Raw genomic sequence first — 22,953 nt, 5'->3', positions numbered from 1 at the left:
GTTCTGCAGTGGGACATAAGTGACTGGAGAGAGAGGTCTAGGGTTGAGGATTGGGTTGGGGTGTGGTGGGGTGTGGTGTGGGGGGGGGGGGGGGACACACCACAGAGCCGAAGTAGGAAGCTGATGATTCAGTTGAAAAACTCCACCCTCCCTCCTAACCTCTCTCCCTCCATACATACATACATTCATCAATCAGACAGAGAGAGTATGGCAATTTGCAACAAAAAAAATCCCTCTTTATGTATGCAGCAAAGCTACGTTTTTTTGCTGAGCAAGCTCTGGCTCCTTTGCCGTGCTGCCTGCCACACACACACACACACACACACACACAATTACAATTATGCACAGGAAATGCACAACAACACTGTAAGCCCACAGTGGGCTAGCGTTAGCCACACAGGGTACAACAATAGCACAATGGCTACACTGGTTGAGTAGAGGAACCGGATCCAAGATTGAGGAACCCGGAATCGCTTCCATCACATTTGGAACCGTTTCCAGGACCGGTTTCATGACACTGTGTCAGAGCTGGTTATGTGGACTTCACGTCTGATATGCAATTACAATACCAGTGGTTCTCTAACGTTTTAATTTCAATGACCGTAATAACTCTGAGAGTGTACAAATGGAACCAAATGGACCTGTAAGGGTCCATTTGAAACCCCCCAGTCGGCTATTAGACGTCCGTCTAAAACAGTGAGTTTTCTCAAGGTTTGGCTTAGCCTAGACATTGATTAGCTGTTTTTTAAGCATCTATATAGACCGTCTATATATAGCCGTTGAAATATGTTTCAACGTCTAGGCTTAGCCTAGACGTTGAAAAAACTTTCACTGTTAGACCAGTTATAACCCGGTTTTAGCCTAGCCGTTTAGTCGTATTTTAGACGTCTAATAGCCCAAAAAATGCTCAGTGGGACCCCCCCATAAGAATTATTAAAGGGAACCGTAAAGGAATCAAACCGTTAAGAATCGCTAGGGAACAGGAATGGTTAAAAACCCTAAAGTTTAGGGATTTTAACCATTCCGGTTCCCTAGCAATCGTTTAGGGCCAAAAGGATTCCAACCCTATGGTTGACAGCCTTGCTGCACAAAGTGCACCTAGTCGGCAGTTAGAGCTGCCTTTTTCCTGTGACAAATCCACCTCTCCATCCAGTCCAGCCTGCAGGCCACTAGCTGTGGTGGTGGAGTGAGTGGACCACACAAAGTCCTGGCCGGTGGCCACACAGACAGACCTGCACCGTACTCTACCCCCCACTGACACTGGGAAGCTACAAGCTAAATGCAAAGCAGGGAGTTGAAATGCCCAGTTTTCTTTTTTTTTGCTAAATGCAAAAGCCAAGCTCTGGATGAAAATAAACACAGTGGCTCCTTTAATACGCGCACATAAGATGGGCAGAGAGAGGGACAGACCACCATGCTGAGACAGGAGGGACAGAAAGAAACAGAGGCAAGCTTCTGGAATCAGCAGGAAACACTGCGCGCGCACGCGCGCCACACACACACACACACACACACACACACACACACACACACACACACACACACACACACACACACACACACACACACACACACACACACACACACACACACACACACACACACACACACACACACACACACACACACACACACACACACACACACACACACACACACAGGCTTCATTTCCTGTTTGGAGGAATGCCATTGCTCCTTGGTGGGAGGTCAAAAAGCCAACAATGCAGCATACAGACAGACAGACAGACAGACAGTGTGGTGTCTCATCGTGTATCCCAGCCACAATACAACTTACTATGTCCTGTCTAACATGTTCATTTGGACAGTTTTTTAATTTATGTTCCTTATTGTACATAATTGTATGTTTTTCTATGGACCATGAGTCTGCAATAAAGATATAAATAAAACCTAATATAGACACATACTAGACCAATATCCTGTGAATGCATAACAATAAACCTATACACCTGCTATTTCCTCCTAGTCAAGAAATCACACTTATTAACACAAGATAGTGAAATTGTTTTTTTAAACAGGACAACTACTGGAACAAACTACAAATTGGCAAATAGCCTCAAAAAATAAATGCAGCATTTGTTTAACCTCCCCCCCCCCCAGTCTTCAGATGTAACATCAGTATTTATTTAGTCCTGGGGGAGCCGTTTAGTTTACAGTAGAGTTGTCAGTGTGTATCAGCTGGTTTGTGTTATCCAGTGGGTCATTGTGCCACTTCATCACAGTGATGTGTAGTCACTGGGTTCAGTAAAGCTGGCACACTCACAGTGTATAACTATAGCATAGCATTGAATGGAGTTAAGAGAGGTGATTTACAGTGTTTAAGCAGCACTATGTCACTTTTTAACAACTATATATAGCATATTATGTCCCACAAAATGATAAAGTTACATGTTTAAGCAATAACAATCATCTTTCCATAAATGTATAGACTTCACCACGGGGGCTCCCTGCTAGGGGCTTGACTGTATTACTGTGTATAGGGGAGACAATGAGTTTGCCAAGGGACCATGGCAGAACTGCCAGTCAAAGCGACGCACATAGCACATCATAGCACATCCTCACCGGACGTGCTTGCAGAAACTCTTATGAAGTCAAAGACGTTGGCTAGCATGTTATTTTATTTGTGTCCAAAGTGGCCACTGATGATAACTGCATAGTGCTGCTTCAAACTACTATACGACTATAGTGTTGTAAAGTTGTTGTTTTTCCACAATCAGACCAGTCCACATTCCCTCTCTGTTCTTCTTTAGTTTCATTGCACTGTTTAACAGACAGTATTGTAAAAGACAGGGAGTTCCAGGGAAAAAAAGAAAAGAAACCCAAAAACGACCTGAAGTTCACTTGTATATTTTATAGTTGTTTGGTGGGACCAAATCATTTTCAGATTAATACATTTTTAGACTGTAGGATATCTAGTATTGTCTAAAAACCTAACATTACATTATAATCTCCTCATAAACATATTCAAATTGGCACAAAAAAAACAAGACACAGGAAGCTCTTTTCTGTTGCAGTTTCATTTGATGAAATCATTTCTGATTTCAGAGTATTTTAAAGCGTTCCATTGTCTTAAAGTCCAGGCTAAATGTTTTTTGCTGACTGGAGTTTCCCCTCAATTGTTTCCTGTGAGTGACTCACAGCTTCCCCTTGACTGACACATCTGTCATAAGACACAGATGTGGATACAACTGGTCACTTGCAGCTACAACGTACTACTATGGGAGCCTAGAACAGTGGTTCTCAAACTTTTTCAAGTCAAGGACCCCCACATGTATATGCATTTGACCACGGATCCCCATCTGAAAATATTTTGTGCCAGGAACTCCCAGAATGAAATATTTAGAAATCTTCCAAATATTCTTTTCAAATATTTTCAAAAGTAGCAAGCTCACAGAGCATCATTTCGTGCTGCGCTGCGAGCTTGTACATCTGCAATTATTTTTAGTATTTAAAAAATATATTTTGGAAAAATGTGTGGTTGACTGGTCGTTACAAAATCCCAAGTCACACCCATGTCTCATGTCACACTGGGTAGGGTGACCAGACGTCACGGTTTGGCCAGGATTGTCCCGGTTTCAAGCTGTGTGTCTCTAAAACACTTATGTGTCCCGGTTTTCAACCTTCACTACAAAATTGTCCCCGTTTTTGCCAGAATCAAAATAATAATAGTTGTTTTCAGCGGTTGCATAGATGTTGCATCATGTTCTTTTCATGTAAACATGCTCACCTACTGTAAACCAATCAGAAAACAAAAACATGAACAAATGCATTGCGTGCCTGAATTCTACGCTGAGGCTGATGTTTGTCAATCAGTCGCTGCCTGTATGCAACACCTATGGACGGTGCACGTGCATGAGCGTTCGAGAATGGGCGCACACGGCAAATGTGCGCATTGATTTAACCCATTAAGACCTGGAACTGTGTCATTTTTTGATTTGAGCTAAAAAGCATTATTTTGCACTTTGGCTAGTGCAAAATGTGAGAATGTGTGCAAATCTTCTGAATATATATATTTTTAAAGCGAACATTTTTAACTCAAATCTTTGCTTCTGGGGGTCCCTGGAACAAAATATTTTGATGGGGGTCCGCGGCCAAATGCATATCATTTTGGTTTGGCTTCAGGTCTCAATGGGTTAAGGGTCCCGGTTTGAGGGGCTGAATATTTGGTCACCCTATGATTGCCTACATCGCCCATTCAATGGTCTGATATAATAATGATAATGTAATGATAATAGCATCCGAATCAGGTGATGTTTGGGAACCACTGGTCTAGAGACACTATCTTGACCCAGACCGCATATTCATCACATACTGTATAAGAGTACTTTTTATGTTATTAGCCGTGTGTGTGTGTGTGTGTGTGTGTACACGTCGCTCTTCACCGGTCTCTCTCTACATCAGGGGTTCTCAAAGTGGGGTCCGGGGACCCCCAGGGGTACCTGAGGGGGTTCCAGGGGGTCCCCAGCTAAATGATAGATTAGGCACCAAATGGACCCTTATGGGTCTGTAACATTTGTACACTCTCAGAGTTAAATTGACATAGATTTTACGATATAAATTGCGGTCCAAGTGATAGAAATGCCATTAAATGGGGGTCTGTAGCCCTAATGCATGTCAAACTGGGGGTCCTTGAAATTGAAATGGTTGAGTCACTACTAGAGCCGTAAAAATCTTCTCTTATGGGGGTCCCTGGCATATCTTTTGAAATGGGGGTCCGTGGGCTAATAAGTGTCAATTTGGGGGTCCTTGACATGAAAAAGTTTGAGAACCACTGCTCTACATGCATGCAAGTTCTCTCTCTCCCTCCTTCTAGCCATGCCTCTCTCTCTCCTTCTAGCTATGCCTCTCTCTCTCTCTCTCCTTCTAGCCATGCCTCTCTCTCTCTCTCTCTCTCCTTCTAGCTATGCCTCTCTCTCTCTCTCTCTCTCCTTCTAGCCATGCCTCTCTCTTTCTCTCAGCATCACAGAGAGAGAGAGAAGGGTTCTCAATGCGGGGGCACTTTTTCTTCTTCCGCTGGTCAGACAAAGCGCTCCCTGTTCCACCGCTTGTTAGCAGCCACTTCACACACAGCTACAAGGTGGAAGCCCGGCAAGTCCCTTCCATTCTCCCTGTATCCAGTGAGTCCTCAGGGTGGCCAGATTTGTGTGAGAGTGTGAGAGAAATAAGCAACCAGGTCTAGGAAAACAAGCCCAAAAGAAGCTAACTTATATACTGTAAATGTTGGCTTGGATCGAAAATAGACAATCTACAAGGTATTTGAAATTGAAGCTATTTGGCTATTTGAAAATAGCCGAGCTACAAGCTCACAACGCGTCGCGTTGTGAGCTTGGTATGGGAGCTCCCCGTCACAAAACATTTTCAGATGGGGGTGTTAGGGACAAATACATATTCATTTGGGGAGTGCATGATATGAAAATATTTGATAACCACTGGTCTAAATAATAATTTAAAAAAAAGTGGAAGCAAGCTCCAATACGCAACTACAACGCTTTAGAAACAAGCCCAAAACAACCGCATCAAACAATATTTACAAGCAAGCTATACAGGTGGAAAAAGCCCAAAGTCGCTTACAATAAGCGGACATGGCAACACTGCCCCCAGTCCTCCTGGCCTCTCCACAGAGAGACCAGGCAGCTGGATGTGAGAATAAAAACAGAAACACACAACACACCACACACCACCACCTGTACATTACAAACACACCACGTCACCTCCATGCGCTGAGAACCTTCGACAAGCAGTGAATACCAAACAATATTGTAATAAAGTCCTCCCCCAACCCCCATTTCTTCTTTTAGCCTGGTGGTAAAGCCTCCAGGTTGGAGGAATTCACATTTCATTTTCATTCCGAATTACCAGGCTACATTTCTTTCGGTCTCTCTCTGAATTCACTTAATCAAATCATAACTAAGCTACACACAATTCACTTATTAACCCATTAAGACCGGGAACAGGTCTGTGTCATTTTTAGATGTCTTTAGCTATTCAAAAATAGCAGATATACAAGCTCGTAGCGCGGCACCGAGTGCCGCGCTACGAGCTTGTAGATCTGCTATTTTTGATAAATTGTGAAAAATTGTGAAAATCTTTGAATATATATGTTTTTTTAAGCGTTAGGATTTAGGAAAAAAAATGTTTTAATTGGCCTCAAGTCTTAATGTGATAATTGTGACAGGCCTATTTACCAGGCTACATTTCTTTCTGTCTCTCTGAATTCACTAAATCAAATCATAACTAAGCTGCACACAATTAACTTATTAAAGAACAATAGACAAAATTGCATCATCATCATCATGACCACGTGGTGAAGTCATCCGCTATTGTGGAGACATTTTTACTAAGCCCCCCCCACACACACACACACACACACACACACACACACACACACACACACACACACAAACGTGTCCAGAAATGAACAGTCCACTCCCTCTCTCCCTCCCTCCCTCACATGTCCAGAAACACAGGATGTGTTGCATTACGGAGCCATCTGACAGGGAGGGAGGATGTTAGTGATTCCATTCCAGTCACACAGATACCGCTCCGTATAGCCACACCCTATAACCAGCAGCGCTAGCGCTAACCCCACAGCATGCTGCAGGCAGAGCAACGTAAACTGCTCTGATGCCACAGCTATAGGCCTGCTCTCCACTCTCTCTCTCTCTCCACACAGCTGCTAGCTGACACACTAATGTAAGAGAGAGAGAGAGTTAGGTCATGATCCGTTTGCCTGATTTATACTGGTCGGTGCACCTAAAATAGCCGATCTATAAGCCGTGACGCGTTGTTGTGAGGTTGTAAGATCTGCTACTTCCACGGTGCGACACTGTGGCACGGGATTAATGTGGTGATGGAAGGACACAGGCTGAAGAGAGAGACATATCATATTGTTTGCTGTCAGGGAGAAGCCTCTTATCTCCATGTTCTAACTCATTGGACCCAGGGGTCCTTGGGGGAGTTCCAGGGGGTCCCCAGCTAAATGGTGGATAGTGCCTCTTATCTCCATGTTCTAACTCATTGGACCCAGGGGTCCTTGGGAGAGTTCCAGGGGGTCCCCAGCTAAATGGTGGATAGTTAGGAATCAAATGGACCCTTATGGGTCTGTAACTCTATGAGAGTGTACAAATGGAACCAAATGGACCCTAACGGGTCCATTTGGTTCCATTTGTACACTCTCTGAGTTAAATTAACATTGATTTTACGATATTAGTCAGGGTCCCAGAGATAGAAATGTCATTAAATGGGGGTCCGTAGCCTAATGCATGTCAAACTGGGGGGTCCTTGAAATTAAAATGGTTTAGAATCACTGCTAGAGCCGTAAAAATCTCCTTTTATGGGGGTCCCTGGCTTATCTTTTCAAATGGGGGTCCGCGGGCTAATAAGTGTCAATTTGGGGGTCCATGACATGAACAAGTTTGAGAACCACTGTTCTAACTTTTTGTGTTTTTATCGTAAATTAACTCCCTACTTGTTCACACACTACAGCGTCACACAGAAGCATCAAAAGCAGCAGATCTACAAGCTCAAAACGCTTGTCGATCTGCTACTTTTGATGAAAAGTAACAGCTTTGGACATAATATGAGGTTTCCACCCGACAAGAGATGATATTAGAGGACAGGAAAAACTGTTTTATATCTCTCTCTGGGAAGACATTTTTGTTCTTTTTTTTTATCTCAATGGAACTTACCATGCTTAACCCATTCAATCCGGGAAGGCATCTGTGTCATTTTAAGATTTCTTTGGCTATTTTTCAAAAATCTTGAAACTTTGAATATAATATATGTTTTTAATTGAACATTTTTAACTCCCGAGTGCGATCTTTGCTTCGGGGGGGGTCCCTGGAACAACATATTTTCGGATGGGGGTCCGTGGCCAAATACGTATAATTTTGGGGGTCCTTGACATGAAAAAGTTGGATCACCACTGATATAGCCTTTTTTTTTTTTTTTTAACTGTTTGTAGAATATTCAAAGATTTGCACCAATTTTCACGATTTTTCAAAATCAATCAAAATTGCAGATCTACAAGCTTGTAGATCTGCTATTTTTGAATAGCCAAATAAATCTAAAAATGACACAGATGCATTCCCGGATTGAATGGGTTAAAGTAAATAAGAAATAAACGATATTTTCCCAACTGTAACAAAACACGATACTGTAAGAACAAACGGAAAAACACTGCAGGCCCTTTGCAGCGTTTCCTCTGCATTTCCTATTCAGCGGAAAAGGCAAGCCCTTACACTAACCTCTCTGGGGCTCTATACTACTAATCTCCTATCCAGAGCGGCGTGCGTGCGCGCGCGCGTGCGCGGGTGTGCGTGTGTGTGTGTGAGTCTGATAATGATCCGACTCTGCAACAGGACAGTGGAGGGCCATAAAACACCCACGAGCTCCGGGAGTTCATAACCATCCCTCTCAATTATTAACTGAGACAGCCGTGCTTTGTTATGGGCCAACACTCTGCCGCCCATCTTGTCTATTATATCTACAACTAATTTACTACACAGTAAAACGTTTTATCTACAACTACTACACTGTCAAATCCTCAGTGGAGCCTGACTGACTCATTCCAAAATTGTTGAGTCCAATGCCGAACCCGATTTTGGAAGAGTTCTGGACTACCGATTACCAATTTTGACCGAAAAGTTGCAATGCAATATTTTCTAATATGAAAAAAGATTTGATTATATTTTGCATTTAAGAACATTTCACTATAATTGTATTTAAACACATTAAACAAAATAGGGACGGAAAGGTTGAAAGTGGTAAAACATCTGAGCACATTCGTATGCATAGTCAAATATTGACCGATATATTGGTCAGACCGATATATTTATATATCGGTCGGGTCCTAATCCTGAGTGTGACTCAAGAGTTAACACTTACGGGTCAATTTTTACGCCCTCAAGAGTTAAAGGAGTAGTTCACCCCAAAAAGTACTTATTTTCTATCAATTACACACCCCATGAAGTATTGAATTCATGATCTCTCCGGTAGGAGTTTCCTACTGGATACATTAGCATCTTCCCGCCAGTCATCAAATTATTGGCTCAGGAATGCGACAAAAAATAAAACATCTTCATGAATTCAAGGCTTCATGGAGTGTGTAATTGATAGAAAATAAGTAGTTTTTGGGTGAACTATTCCTTTAACTATTCAATAGCACATCAGGCCGTTTATGACTGTAAAGAACATGGGAGGGATGGTTCCTGGTTGGTTATCCATGCATCGCCTGCAGACAAAACCCTTCACATCTCCCTGGGGGGTCAGAGGGGGCAGAGAGACAAGCAGTGCTAAACAGAGACAGATCCGGTTGTTCTAATCTTGGCATGAGAAGATATCAAAGACAGGCAATGTTCTTCATGTGGCAACTTCCAGTAGCCTTCATGTTCCTACTTACTTGAGAATCAGTGGTGGAAAAAGTACTCAAATGTTAGTAAAAGTATCAATACTGCAATCTAGAAATATGAGTAAAAGTCCGGAATTCATAATTTACTTGAGTGAAAGTACAAAAGTATTGGTATCAAAATGTACTTAAGGTACCGAAAGTACTCATTCTCACTCACTGCAGAAGGTCCCAGTTCACAAGTTTTGAAATGTATACAAATCTTTTGAAAATAGCAGATCTACAAGCTCACAATGCGTCGCATCGCGACGCATTGTGAGCTTGTAGATCTTTTCAAATGGCCAAAATGTATATTGGGCTGAAGTGGTTAACGTACAGTATGTTTTTTTGTAATAATCAAACTCTACATAGTAACTAGAGTTTTCAAATAATTATAGTGCATTGAAAGTATAATATTTGTCTCTAATATGTAGTGGAGTAGATGTAAAAGTACTGAAAATTGGAAATTGACCTCAAAATTGTACTTAAGTACAGTATTTGAGTAGATGTACTTAGTAACTTTACACCACTGCTTACTTGAGAATTCCGTTCTGCACAGAACAGTTTTCTTACATTTTCTGTCAAGAAAAAAAACTCGGACCACCACCAATGCGGCAAAAGCAATCCAGTTCTTTATTGAACTAACCTGGCCCTATACAAAGCCTCTTACAGTCATCTACCACATCGTCATGGTGACGGAAAGTACACAGTGAATGGAATGACACAGACTGTAGAATTCCACACACACACACACACACACACACACACACACACACACACACACACACACACACACACACACACACACACACACACACACACACACACACACACACACACACACACACACACACACACACACACACACACACACACACACACACACACACACACACAAACACACACACACACACACACACACACACACGGCATGAGAGAACCGGGAATAGAATAGCCGGGAATGCATTGTAGGGAAATTGTCAAGCAGTGTAACGTTCCATTATAAAGTAAAGCCATGAAGGTTTTTTAATACACTGCACTGGCTCACTTTGCTGATACAAAGTTGCCGTTCTGTCTGTGTTTCACAGGATTGTCTGGGTCTAGAGGAGGGTTGTCATGGAGACGGGAGGCCGTGGGGTGAGATAGGTATATATCGACTGAATGTTGTCTGTCAGAATATATATTGACTCACTCCATATCTTTGAAGGAGAGAATATTTGCTTTCACGGTTCTCAGCCTCTCTCTCTATCTATCGTGATTTCACTTCTGCTTTCACTGTCATTTTAGCTATAAATAAATACATAGCGACATACGTTTTTCAGAAAACTCTTAGAATTAGAACAGTGGTTTAGAACAGTGGTTCTCAAAAATAGCAGATATACAAGCTCACAGCGCATCACTTCATGCTGAGCTGCAAGCTTGTACATCCACTATTTTTGGAAATATTTGAAAAATTGTGTTAATTTTTTTTTAATCTTTTTTTTTAAACACACATCTTTTTTTCTGGGGTCCCTGGCAGATAACATTTTCAGATGGGGTGCACCCACGGCCAAATATAAATATAATTTTGGGGGTCCTTGTGGCATGAAACAGTTTGAGAACTATTGACTTAGAAGGCATTTGTAGAATCAGCCTCATGTCTTAATGGGTTAAAGTTTAAACAACCTCCGTCTTCTATTCTCTCACGCTTTCCTTGCCAATTCTCTGGATTGCTCTCTCTCTCTCCCTCTCTCTCTCTCTACTATATTCTCACTCTTTCCCTTCTCTCCATTAGGCCCATTAACCCTCCCATTCAGCCTGAAATCATGACCTTGAGTTTATCTTCAAAACATTTCAAGCATTCTTTGCACCACTCTGCCTGAGAGAGACAGAAACACAGAAACACATACAATGTTTAGTTACTTTTACTTTACTGGTGTATTTCCAGTTTTCAACACTTCTACTCCACTACATCTCAGAGGCAAATATTGTACTTTTACTCCACTAAAATGATTTGAAAACTTTAGTTACTAGTTACTTTGCAGATATAAATTATTACATTATAAAACATACATTAAACACTTTAGCCCTATTTTATACATAGGCTATTTGAAAATAGCCGATCTACAAGCTCACAACGCGTCGCATCACGACGCGTTGTGAGCTTGTAGATCTGCTATTTTCAAACATTTTAGCACTTTTACTTTTGGTACTTTAAGTATAATTTGATGCCAATACTTTTGTACTTTTACTCAAGTAACATTTTGAACACAGGCCTTTTAATTGTAACAGGGTATTTCTTATATTGTGGTATTGCTACTTTTACTTAAGTAAAATATCTGAGTACTTCTACCACGACTCTGCCTAAAGAGACAGAAACACAGTGAGTGAGCAGACATGGGGACAAACAAGAAGCCTCAACTAAAGGCTCAAAGAACGACTCTTCTCTGGCCGTTTTAAACAAACCAACAGTCTATTAGTTCATAATCCCAGCTGTCAACAACAAACGCCCCTAACATGGTACCAAGTCACGACTTGCCAAAGACTGGACATGTTTGACTGCCGGCTGCGCCCCTCCCAAATATGGGACTGTTACTGTATGCATGCTTTATGGAACAACAACGCTCCCAACTATGGGACTGTTATGCATGCTTATGGAACAGCAAACGCTTAAAAATGTCTTAACTCATTGAGTGCTTTTTGGGGAAAGAAAGTAAAAAAACTTTCAGAAACGTTCAGAACCCAAGATATCATCATTTGAAGATTTGCTGCTCCATTCACTTCTTGTTTAACTTATTACTGAAAAAGGCTGTATTCTGTATTTTTCAATGTTATTATGTTATTTTCAAAAGGCAGACAATTAATGTCAACACAGTCCAATGACCTCGTTGACGTTTGTGAAACCACACAGTGCAACCCTCAGTGATTAGCACCCATCAGGGGATCGATTATACTGGAGATAAATATTCTGTGACTACTTGAAAAAGGTATTGAAAAATAAAATTGGAAAATTGCTGGTACAGTTCACAATTATTTTTTTATTTCATTGGCACTGAATGAGTTAAAAGTCCTTACATTGTCACTTCACTCATAACCCACAGGGGTTATGAGGTTGAGAACCACTGTTCTAAGCTACGAGTTCTAAGCCGTCTGCAGTGCGTTTGTGTGATCTGATAGTCTGAGCCCTTAACCACTTCATTGGATTTACCTGCACATGGCAGAGGTCATCGCGTGCAGAGTGACGTTGTGAGCTTGTAGATCTGCTATTTCCGGCATGCAACCAAGTGTAAAATCAGCCATTACGACGCCATCAAGGCACAGATAAAATACATTTTAGTAAACTGTGTGTGTGTGTAGTAGTAGTCAGCATCAGGTTATTGAGTTAACTTAATGTTTTACTATCCATCTATACTTGTGTGTGTGTCATTTCTGAGGACCGAGAAGAGACAGAGGCACAAAAGACAAGACAACCAGTCTTTCAGACAAACACACACACTGTGTGTGTGTGTGTGTGTGTGTGTGTGTGTGTGTGTGTGTGTGTGTGTGTGTGTGTGTGTGTGTGTGTGTTACTACTACTACTAACAGCTAATAAAAAGCCCTGTGGTGACTACAGACAGACGGCCTCGCTGTGACTGCGACCCAAATAGAAATAAAGTGTCCATGGGAGAGAGGGAACAAACGCCTCGGCATACAGAGAAGTGAGAAATGTGGGGCACCAACCATTCTGAACAGCTGTGGGGGTCTGTGGTACGAGCAATATAGACGCCATGTTGAATGCTTTGCTGTGTGCGTGTGCGTGCGTGCGTGCGTGCGTGCGTGCGTGCGTGCGTGCGTGCGTGCGTGCGTGCGTGCGTGCGTGCGTGCGTGCGTGCGTGCGTGCGTGCGTGCGTGCGTGCGTGCGTGCGTGCGTGCGTGCGTGCGTGCGTGCGTGCGTGCGTGCGTGTGTGTGTTTGAACATATAAAAGGTGTTTCCGTGAGAATCAGTGGCACAATAAAATTCAGTGTTAGTTTAACTCTCAAGAGTACAATGATTAATTGCCCCGTCCAATTTATGTTTACTAAACCTAAATGCCAAACAGAAATAAAATTGTTATGTTCCAATGTTACATGGAAAAACACAATTAAATTGTTAAAGGAATAGTTCACCCAAAAAAATACTTATTTTCTATCACTTGCACACCCCATGAAGCATTGAATTCATGGAGATTTTTTTTGTTTTGTCGCATTCCTAAGACAATAATTTGATGACCGGGATTTCTGGTAGGAGACTCAAAGAGTCTCCTTTGTGCCATCTTTCCACCGGTGAATTATTGTCTCAGAAATGCGACAAAAACTAAAAAATCTCCATGAATTCAATGCTTCGTGGGGTGTGCAATTGATGGAAAATAAGTAATTTTTTTCACCCAAATTTCTTTTGGGTGAAAAACTACTCCTTTAAATCTAAATTATTTGTGTGACTGTTAATCGTCACAATAAGTAAAAGGTTCTGATTTGCGACATCCCTGGGTGGGTGCGGTCAGTGGGTGTGTGGGCGTGGCTGTGCTCCTGACCTGTGAGATGTGGTTGATGGAGGACTCCATGCGTCGGAGCTGTGACGCCTGGATGTCGAGCAGCTGCAGCACGTTGTTGGCTAAGGCATTGATCTGGTAGGCCACGCTGGCCAGAGACTGGGTCGTGTAGGCCTTGGTCTCCTCCAGGGCTTTCCTCTTGTCCTGGGCCTGAGGAGGAGAGAGAGAGAGAGATGAAGCCACTGTTAGTTTGTATTAGGGAGAGGCGATATGACCAGTGTTGCCAGGTCTGCTTGCTTATTATAAATTTTCCCCCCAAGATTTTATTTGAAAATAGCCGATCTACAAGCTCACAACGCGTCGCATCGCGACGCGTTGTGAGCTTAGATAGAAAAAAAGTCATTTTGGGGGTGAATTAATAAGACAAATCAATTTAGTAGATCATAATAAATCCGTTTTTCCGGGTTGATTCATTGATATATAGATATACGGTATTTTCGGTTAATTGCCTATTGGTATGCTCAACAACGCCACATACACATTCCCTGTACAGAAGAGAGGGGGTTTTGTGGGATGTGACTGTGGAACAAAAACTTATGAAGGCCTCACAGTGTGGTTCTGTACTGGAGACTAGAGAGACCACATTTATCAGAAAAAACATAATCTCACATGACATGATGACGCCCAGAACATTCTCACCACCACACTGGATCTGAATGGTGATTCACTGATACCGACACAGACAGATGATGATAGCCACCGATTTGGCACACAATAAAATAAGGGGAAAAAAGAAAGAAAAAAACACAGTAATGAGTCATTTAACCAGCTCTGTGGCCTTGTGGTTAGAGTGTCCGCCCTGAGATTGGGAGGTCTGGGTTAGAGTTCTCAAATTCTGCCCCGAACCCGACCCGAAACCTATTTCCCCCCAAAAAAGACATTTCAACTGCCCCTATAGGGGCCGAACGGTAAGGCCGAAGGAAATGGCAGTGGATGCGTTGGATGCAGCTCAAAGTGAACTTTACTCAGATATCTAGTTTGTCACCGTACGACCTTCCTAGCCCGTGTTATTTAAAAAGAACTGCCAAAAATGGCCAAAACTCAAACATAATTTTTCTTTGAAAGTGGCCGTTTTCAAGATGTTTTGGCCATTATCTCTGGAACAGAAGGTCCAATCTGCTCAGTTCAAAGCGTGTTGGATGCCTGACTTTGAGAACATTAAGCACACAATGGGCCTAAAACTATGGTAATTGTATGGTCACTGCTAACCATTTCATCCATTGACCAACGTGCATGTCGTGCAGGGAATGATTATCATATGTATGCCCTCTGAAAAAAACATAGAACACAACACTGGGTAGAGGGAACATGAACAAATACAGTCTTCGACCCGTTTGATCTCCACAGCCCCCGTCCGTCCCCTCTCTCCCCACACGTCCCCTCTCTCCCCACACACTGTCGTAAAGACACAGTCCAAAGCCTGGAGGGTAACAATCACCAGGTTTTTATACAGCAGGCTGCTGTATGAGACAGAGGTGGAGGTTTGAGTGGGTAGTGATGGATGGATGGATGGAAGGAAGGATGGAAAAAAAGGTGGATGAAGGGAGGGAAAATGATCAAAAGCAGGAGCGAATGAATGCCAAGAGAATGAAGAACATCACCCAGCAAGGAGTGGGCTCATCCTATTATGTTGCATTGTGTGTACCTAAAGCGTGAGTTGTACTTTGTCTCATGTCTGTGTTGCACACACCGAAAATAGCTGATGTACAAGCTCACAACGTGTCGCGGCGCGACACGTTGTGAGCTTGTACATTAGCTATTTCCGGTTGCTCAACGACACTGACATGACGCAACCAAGTACAACTTACTTAGGCTTGGCTGCTACCTGATAGGCCTGTCATAACATCCAGATAAATATCTGATCTTCAAGCTCACAACGTGTCGTGGCGCGACACGGTGTGAGCTTGAAGATCAGCTATTTTCCGGTTGCTCGGCGCTGACATGACACATGATAAGTACAACTTACTTAGGCTTGGCTGCTACCTGATAGGCCTGTCATAACATTAGAGATATTTCCACTAACAGTCAGCATGACTAAGTGTCTGTGGCTCTCCCCCATACTACTACAAAACTCCCAGGTTCAGTCGCCGCACTGACTGCACACCCATTTGTCCTGTTGGAGGTGCCCATGGGCAAGGCACTGACTGACCTCCCAGCTGCTCATCATCATGCAGAGCTGCTTTTAGTTGTGTGTCTGGTCTGCTATATCAGTGTTTCACCCACAACAGTAGGTCGGGAGAAGGGACTCATTTTTGGGTCACGGACCAATTTTTATGGGTTCCTACATAAAACAAATGATATAAAAAAAATATATATAAAAAAGATCACAACAAAGTCACAACTTTTTATCAATTAAAAACAATTCCGGCCCGGACAGCTAGGGTAGCGGTCCGGGCACCTAGGCTGCTGATGCAGCCTGACAGCGTGTCGCGGGTTCGATCCCAACGACCTTTGCTGCGTGTCACTCCCCATCTCTTTACCCATTTCCTTTCAGTCTACTATACTATCAATAAAGGCAGAAAAAAGCAAAAAAAAACATTTTTCGAACGCATTTCATAAATAAAATTGAAAAAAATCCAATAATTTCCATAAATACATTTTTAAAAAATCACGCCACGTTGCAAACTTGTAGATTTTCACTAGTTTGGGTCCCGGAAAAACATTAATTTCTCTTTTGGATCTTGAGCTAAAAAGTTTGGGAAACCACTCTGCTATATATTACTAAAACTTTAAAACGTAGAAGACTCTGAACCCGGGGAGCTGAGCTGCCAAGCGCTGTCTGTTGGTTAGCCTTGGGTCGGGTGAATAAAGAGGTGATAAAGCGTTAGTGGTGTTTCTCTTATAGCGCAAATAAGACTAGCAGATGTGTTGGAGGATAACGGCTTCTAGGGGAAAATAGGGAAGTGTTCCTCCAGAGAGTTCTGAGCAGAATGCCATCTGTCCTTATACTCAGAGCACACACACTGCGTTGTCCGCTAAATACAAACAAACATGGACACATGTCTGCTCTGCACTCAAACACCTGCAACATGCAGCATGCAGGTGTTTACAATGAGAGAGAGAGAGAATAAGTGAATGAGTGATGTATTGGTGTGTTATGATGCTTAACTGAGATCTGTGTGAAGACAGGTGGAATTACACACCGCCGTCAACCACACCAGAAACACACAAACATGTATGTGAGGCCAAATGTATATCTAGAGGTTAACCTCCTCCTGGGTACATGTTTCATTGTTACTGTATGTGGTTTCAACACATTCACCAGAGCTTACTTGCACAGATATTGGATGGTGGTGACCAATGCAATGCTATACATTTTTATTGTGCTAGAAAACATCTGTCAAAAGTAATATAACACAAATACAGACACCTTACTTTCACAAAATGACATACTAGGACTAGTATTATTAAATATACTTAATATATTGGAAGAATATGCTTTGTTTCGGCTTTGTGTCTGTTTAGGCCTATATGTGCCTTTGAGCTGTTTAGGCACAGATATAATCACAACTTTCAGTTAATCAAACATTAACAACCAGCACAGAAGCAACAGATAATAAATGATCAATATTTGGACTTAAATCATGGCCACACCAAGTAGCTATACACAATCTACTGTTCAGCATCACATCAATATGAGGCTAATTCCTCTGTACTAACAAACACCGTTGCTCTTCCAAAGCATGCTGTTCAGTCTATAATACTCAGAGCAGAATGAGAACATTCTGACCCGGCTCAGAGATTTGGGTCTGCTGCAGAGCTGAGACCATAAGTTGCTTTTGTCCTGATCCGAGTTGAAGTGATCCAACGTCACAATGTTCCTGTGGCTGGAGCTGTGTGGCGTGAGGTCAGACGAGGGCAGAGTGGCCAGATTGATGCCAGAGAAATATACACATCCAGGTCTCTATGAAAACCAAGCCCAAATAGAAGCAACTAAGGGGTCTGTGACTCTGCGGACAAATACATATCAATCCGGGGGTCCTTCCTTGCCATGACAATGTTTAAGAACTACTGGTTTAAAACAACATTAGGAAGGAAGCCCAAAATAAGCAACTACACACAAGCCCAAAAAACTACCAATATTTGCAAGCAACTTTGGAGAAAAAGAAGCCCAAAGTTGCTTATAATAAGCAGACCTGGCAACACCGGCCGTGGGCCGTGTGAATGCATCACATCATGCCAGAGGTCTGGTCTAAGCTACTGCCCTGTCATCCTCATCCCCTCACATGTGCAAATAAATTAAAAATAGGCGCAAAAAATCTTGAACGTTAACAGGATTCATAATTTGATTACTTATGGGTCACTGGATAGGTGATACATGGAAGGGAATGCTTGGTATAACAATCTAATGCACATGGGAACGGTGTGTCTGCAATGTGGATCTTGGACTTCATCATGTGACCAACCTGTGATGTCAGGCATGTATAATCATGTTAGCTAATTGTCATAATATGTTATTTGCGTGAGGTTTAATCATGCATGTAGGCCCGTCACAATTATTACATAAAATTGTGCTAAATAAATCAAATTAAATGTAATGTCAGTGGTCTATAACGTATCTATGACTTATGAACCGAGTCAAGATTTGGGCCAAGGTTGGTACTCCTGCAGAGCAGTGAATCATGATGCTTATGTGTAAGTGTGCAAAAAAGATGCAATTTAACTTTTGTGTATAGCAGCTACTTGCTGTGGCTAAGATAAGTGGAAAATAAATTGCCTTGCCTTGCTAAGTATTCACTCACAATGCGAGGGGTCAAGAACATGACACAGGAGAGAGAGAGAGAGGGTGAGCTCTCCCACACAGAGAGACTCAAACCTCCTGAGGCTCTCAGGGAGCAACAAGGACAATAATATCACATTCAATCCCAGGAACGCATACTGGGGTCATTTTAGATTTCTTTGGCTATTCAAAAATAGCAGATCTACAAGCTCATAAATCCTATTTTTTTTTACTTCAGTTGCTATAATATCAGTGGTTCTCAAACTTGTCACGGTATGTATTTGGCTGCGGACCCCACACATCTCAAAATACTTTGTTCCAGGGTCCCCCAACAGAAGCAAAAATTTTAGTTACAAATGTTCGCTTTTAAAACATATATATATTCAAAGATTTGCACACATTTTCACCATTTTTTTTCTCTAAAAAATGACAGATCTACAAGCTCATATAAGCTTGTATATATATTTTTTCATAGCCAAAGAAATCTTAAGTGACACAGATGCGTTCCTTCCTGGATTGAATGGGTTATACAACTCTGGGGACACATGACAGGAGAATATTATACAACAAGTGTAGCAGGTAGCCTGTCGTCCACACAGTGGCAGGTAAGAATATGAAATGGTGCAGCATGGCCTCAATGAATGTGTGTGGGGAGAGCTCCATCCATATGAAACAAACTAGAGTCTAGTTTGTTTCATATCGATCCAGTTACTAGACCAGGGGTCTTCAACGTTTTCAGGCCAAGGACCCCCTAGCTGAGAGTGAGATGAAGCAGGGACCCCCTACTCCATATTGTATAAAATTGTGTTTCAGATTAAAGGTTTTTTTGTACTTAGTCTGCTCTTTTTTCCCTCTACACCTATAGCCTCTTTGCCAAAAATAACTGATCTACAAGCTCTCAACGCCTCGCAGCGCGAGGCGTCGTGAGCTTGTAGATCTGCTATTTTTGGCTGAAGTTCTCCTCACAAAAGAGGATGCTTGGGTTCAAGTGGTTAAGGTAAAAAAAAAGAAATCATGTCACACAAAGATTTGGCGGACCCCCTGTAGTAACTCTGAGGACCCCCTAGGGGCCCCGGACCCCCTGTTGAAGACCCCTGTACTAGACTGTAACTAAAGAACATTTGATTACAATAAAACGTACAGGCCAGTTCCTAATACATTACATGGATGCCTAGGCTAGGATCGCTAGGTTATCCATCACAAAATGATCGGCTACAAAGATCAAACACTGCAAAGCCTACAGAAATCCCTCTACATTTAAACATTGTAAGCTGTTAGATGACTCCTTCAGCATGACTCATACAATCTAAAAACAGAAGAATGTCTGAGTTCACCTCCTACTTCAACAATAGTGATCAGTAGTTAACCCGTTTAGACCAGGAAAGCACCTTGTGTCATTTTAAGATTTATTTTAGCTATTCAAAAATAGCAAATATGCTATGAGTTTGTAGATCTGCTATTTTTGAATTATCGTGTACATTTTTGCAAATCTTTGAATGTACATTTTTTAAAGCGTACATTTGTAACTCAAATCTCTGCTTTGGGGGGGTCCCTGGAACAAAACATTTTGAGATGGGGGTCCGCGGCCAAATACATAATCTAAAAATGTTTTCTAAATCCTAACAGTATGTTGCTATATCAGTGGTGCTCCAACTTTTCCATGTCAAGGACCCCCAAAATTATATGTATTTGGCCGTGGACGCCCATCTCAAAATATGTTTTTCCAGGGATCCCCAGAAGCACAGATCGGAGTTAAAAATGTTCGATTTAAAACATTATATACAAGATTTGCACACATTTTCCACAATTAAAAAAATAAATACAAGCAATTTTTTGAATAGCCAAAGAAATCTAAAATGACACAAAATGCTTTCCCGGTCTTAATGGGTTAAGTAGTACACTATATAAACGTATCCAATGAATGATTAATTTCTAAAGATCATAAACACAACGGTTACAAAAACAAATGCAGAACAGATGGGAGCGGCCCTCAGCAGCATGCTGGACTGTTTGGCTTCCAGAGGGAACTTGTGAGATCAGCAAAAAGCTACGCTATGATGCTATGCTACGTGAGCTGGCTGAGATGAGGCTTTGATGCCCATGGAATATACTGCATTCATCCAGAACATGGCAACTAACAGACAGACTGCCCCCCCCCCCCCTCCCATGTACTGTATAAGTGGAGTCATGCATTTTTTAACCCATTAAAACTATAGGTTACGAACGTAACCCCAGTTATTTGATTATTTATGAGCGAGATGTCTCGCGCTCTACCATAGACGAGACATGGAGTGAGTGAATATGAAAAATAACACCCATTAAAACCATCTGTGTCCCCAGGACTTTTTTGTGTAATCCTTTTAGCCTAAATGTATGCCTGCACCTCGAGCTGTTTACATTTCTGACTAATTAAGTATTCAATCAATCAAAAGTAATTTTGAATTTTAGCTATATATAACACCACAAGTTTTTCAGAAAACTCTTAGGATTTAGAACAGTGGTTCTAAATGTTTTATTTTGTTTTTGAAAAATCTTGAAAGTGTTTGAAAAATGTGTGTGTTTTTTCTTTTACACAAATATTCTCTTCTGTCTTAATAAAACCTGGAACGCATCTGTGTCACTTTGGATTTCTTTGGCTATTCAAAAATAGAAGATATACAAGCTCATAGCGCGGCACTGAGTGCCGCGCTATGAGCTTGTAGATCTGCTATTTTTGAAAAATCGTGATTTTTTTATTACGAAAAAAAAAATGATTTTTTTTTAGAAGCGGCTTCAGGTCTTAAAGGACAACTTGGGTTTTTTACAACCAATGTTTATGTTTTAGATTGTAATTAAAGTAAATAAAAGATGAGTGTTAAAAATTTGAAATTTACTGCTTTCTATAGTTTTAGCAATTTTCACAATCTTTTTTACAGTGTTTTCACAGTGGGCGGGGGCATTCTGTCCGGTGGCTAAATATGTATTTTTTTAACACATTAACCCGGCGTTTTCTTTATTAATATTTACAGTAGCTCTTCTAGCCCCCAATAACTCACATCTGGCCATCTCAGACAGCCGGACCTTTTTTATTGTGTAAAAAAGGCATATTTAGCCACTGGACAGAATGCCCCCGCCCACTGTAAAAAATATCGCAAAAAATGCTAAAACTATAGAAAGCAGTAAATGAAAAAATAATTACACTCATCATTTATTTACTTTAATTACAAGCTAAAATATAAACCTTGGTTGTAAAAAAACAAAGTTGTCCTTTAATGGGTTAATGGGTTAAACAGGGCGTATGGTTGCTTGGCTGGCAGAGCAGAGCAGAGAGCAGAGCCACACACACTGCTCTGAGGCAATGAGGAAGGAAAAGCCCACACTTCCTCCCTGAGGAGGAGACACTATTCCGGGGTCAGGGAGGTGGAGCCCTGCCCTCCTCCATCGCTGTGGCTCCTCCACCCAACAACGGCAGAAACGGGAAACGGACAAAATGAGAAATGCCTCATGACTAATGGACTAATGGAATGGAAGTTAGAGGAAACAAACAACGTCAAATAATAAGAAAGCCACAGGGCAGTGCAGGAGCCTATCTCCTGTTTCTGTAGCGTGATGTTCAAGTACTGGACATGACGCTAGTACATACATGGGCAAATGGCGGCCCGGGGGCCACATGCGGCCCCCACCTTCACTTAATGCGGGGAATACTGATATTCCCCGCATGCCCTACCGACTGCGCCACAGTGCCCCCCGAGGTTACGAAGTTTCTGCCAGACAACAACAAGCGAAATACTCAATGCTACAAACGTCATAGTATGAAGGATTTGGAACTCAGAGGAACATTTGATCTGTTTTGTCATCATCTTCATGGACAATAAAAGATTTGATCATGTCCTCCACCTAAAACCCACCACTTCAGCCTGTTAGAACAAGCCTGAAGGTTCTTCCATGATACTAAAACAACACAATCCAGGACCGCTGCTGTTGTTGCTGCTACTGTGAAAGAAGGCTGCGGTTCCGTGACAGCTGACACACAGATTTGTGTTCATGATCTTTCACTCTATCCTGAGGGGACGTGTGTTTGTGTGTTTGTGTGTGTGTGTGTGTGTGTGTGTGTGTGTGTGTGTGTGTGTGTGTGTGTGTGTGTGTGTGTGTGTGTGTGTGTGTGTGTGTGTGTGTGTGTGTGTGTGTGTGTGTGTGTACACTGCACAGAGGCACAGAAATGGCCAAGGAATGTGAGGAATGCCCGGAGCATGTCATATACTGTAGCTCTTAAAGCTCTCCTCAACTCTAGAAGAGTTGAAGAG

At 42.0% G+C, this 22,953-nt stretch overlaps 1 protein-coding gene and 1 long non-coding RNA gene across 10 annotated transcripts in view; both read right to left on the bottom strand.

Moving 5' to 3' along the window:
• The window catches only part of LOC311038482, a 389,296-nt gene that overhangs the window by 64,078 nt on the left and 302,265 nt on the right, over positions 1 to 22,953 (bottom strand). The gene's annotated exons all lie outside the window — the stretch shown is intronic.
• abi1a (abl-interactor 1a) overlaps positions 1 to 22,953 on the bottom strand; it is a 100,128-nt gene that overhangs the window by 62,035 nt on the left and 15,140 nt on the right. For all 9 annotated transcript variants that reach the window (XM_084048022.1, XM_084048024.1, XM_084048026.1 and 6 more), the window contains exon 2: positions 13,933 to 14,100. In XM_084048022.1, coding sequence (XP_083904148.1) covers positions 13,933 to 14,100 — 168 coding nt within the window. The remainder of the gene's footprint in view (positions 1 to 13,932; positions 14,101 to 22,953) is intronic.

Source organism: Gymnoscopelus microlampas, assembly GCF_963454915.1.
Source record: "Gymnoscopelus microlampas genome assembly, chromosome: 22".
NCBI classification, from domain to species: Eukaryota; Metazoa; Chordata; class Actinopteri; order Myctophiformes; family Myctophidae; genus Gymnoscopelus; species Gymnoscopelus microlampas.
The sequence above is the reverse complement of the archived record's forward strand: the minus strand, read 5'-3'. Positions and strand labels throughout refer to the sequence as shown.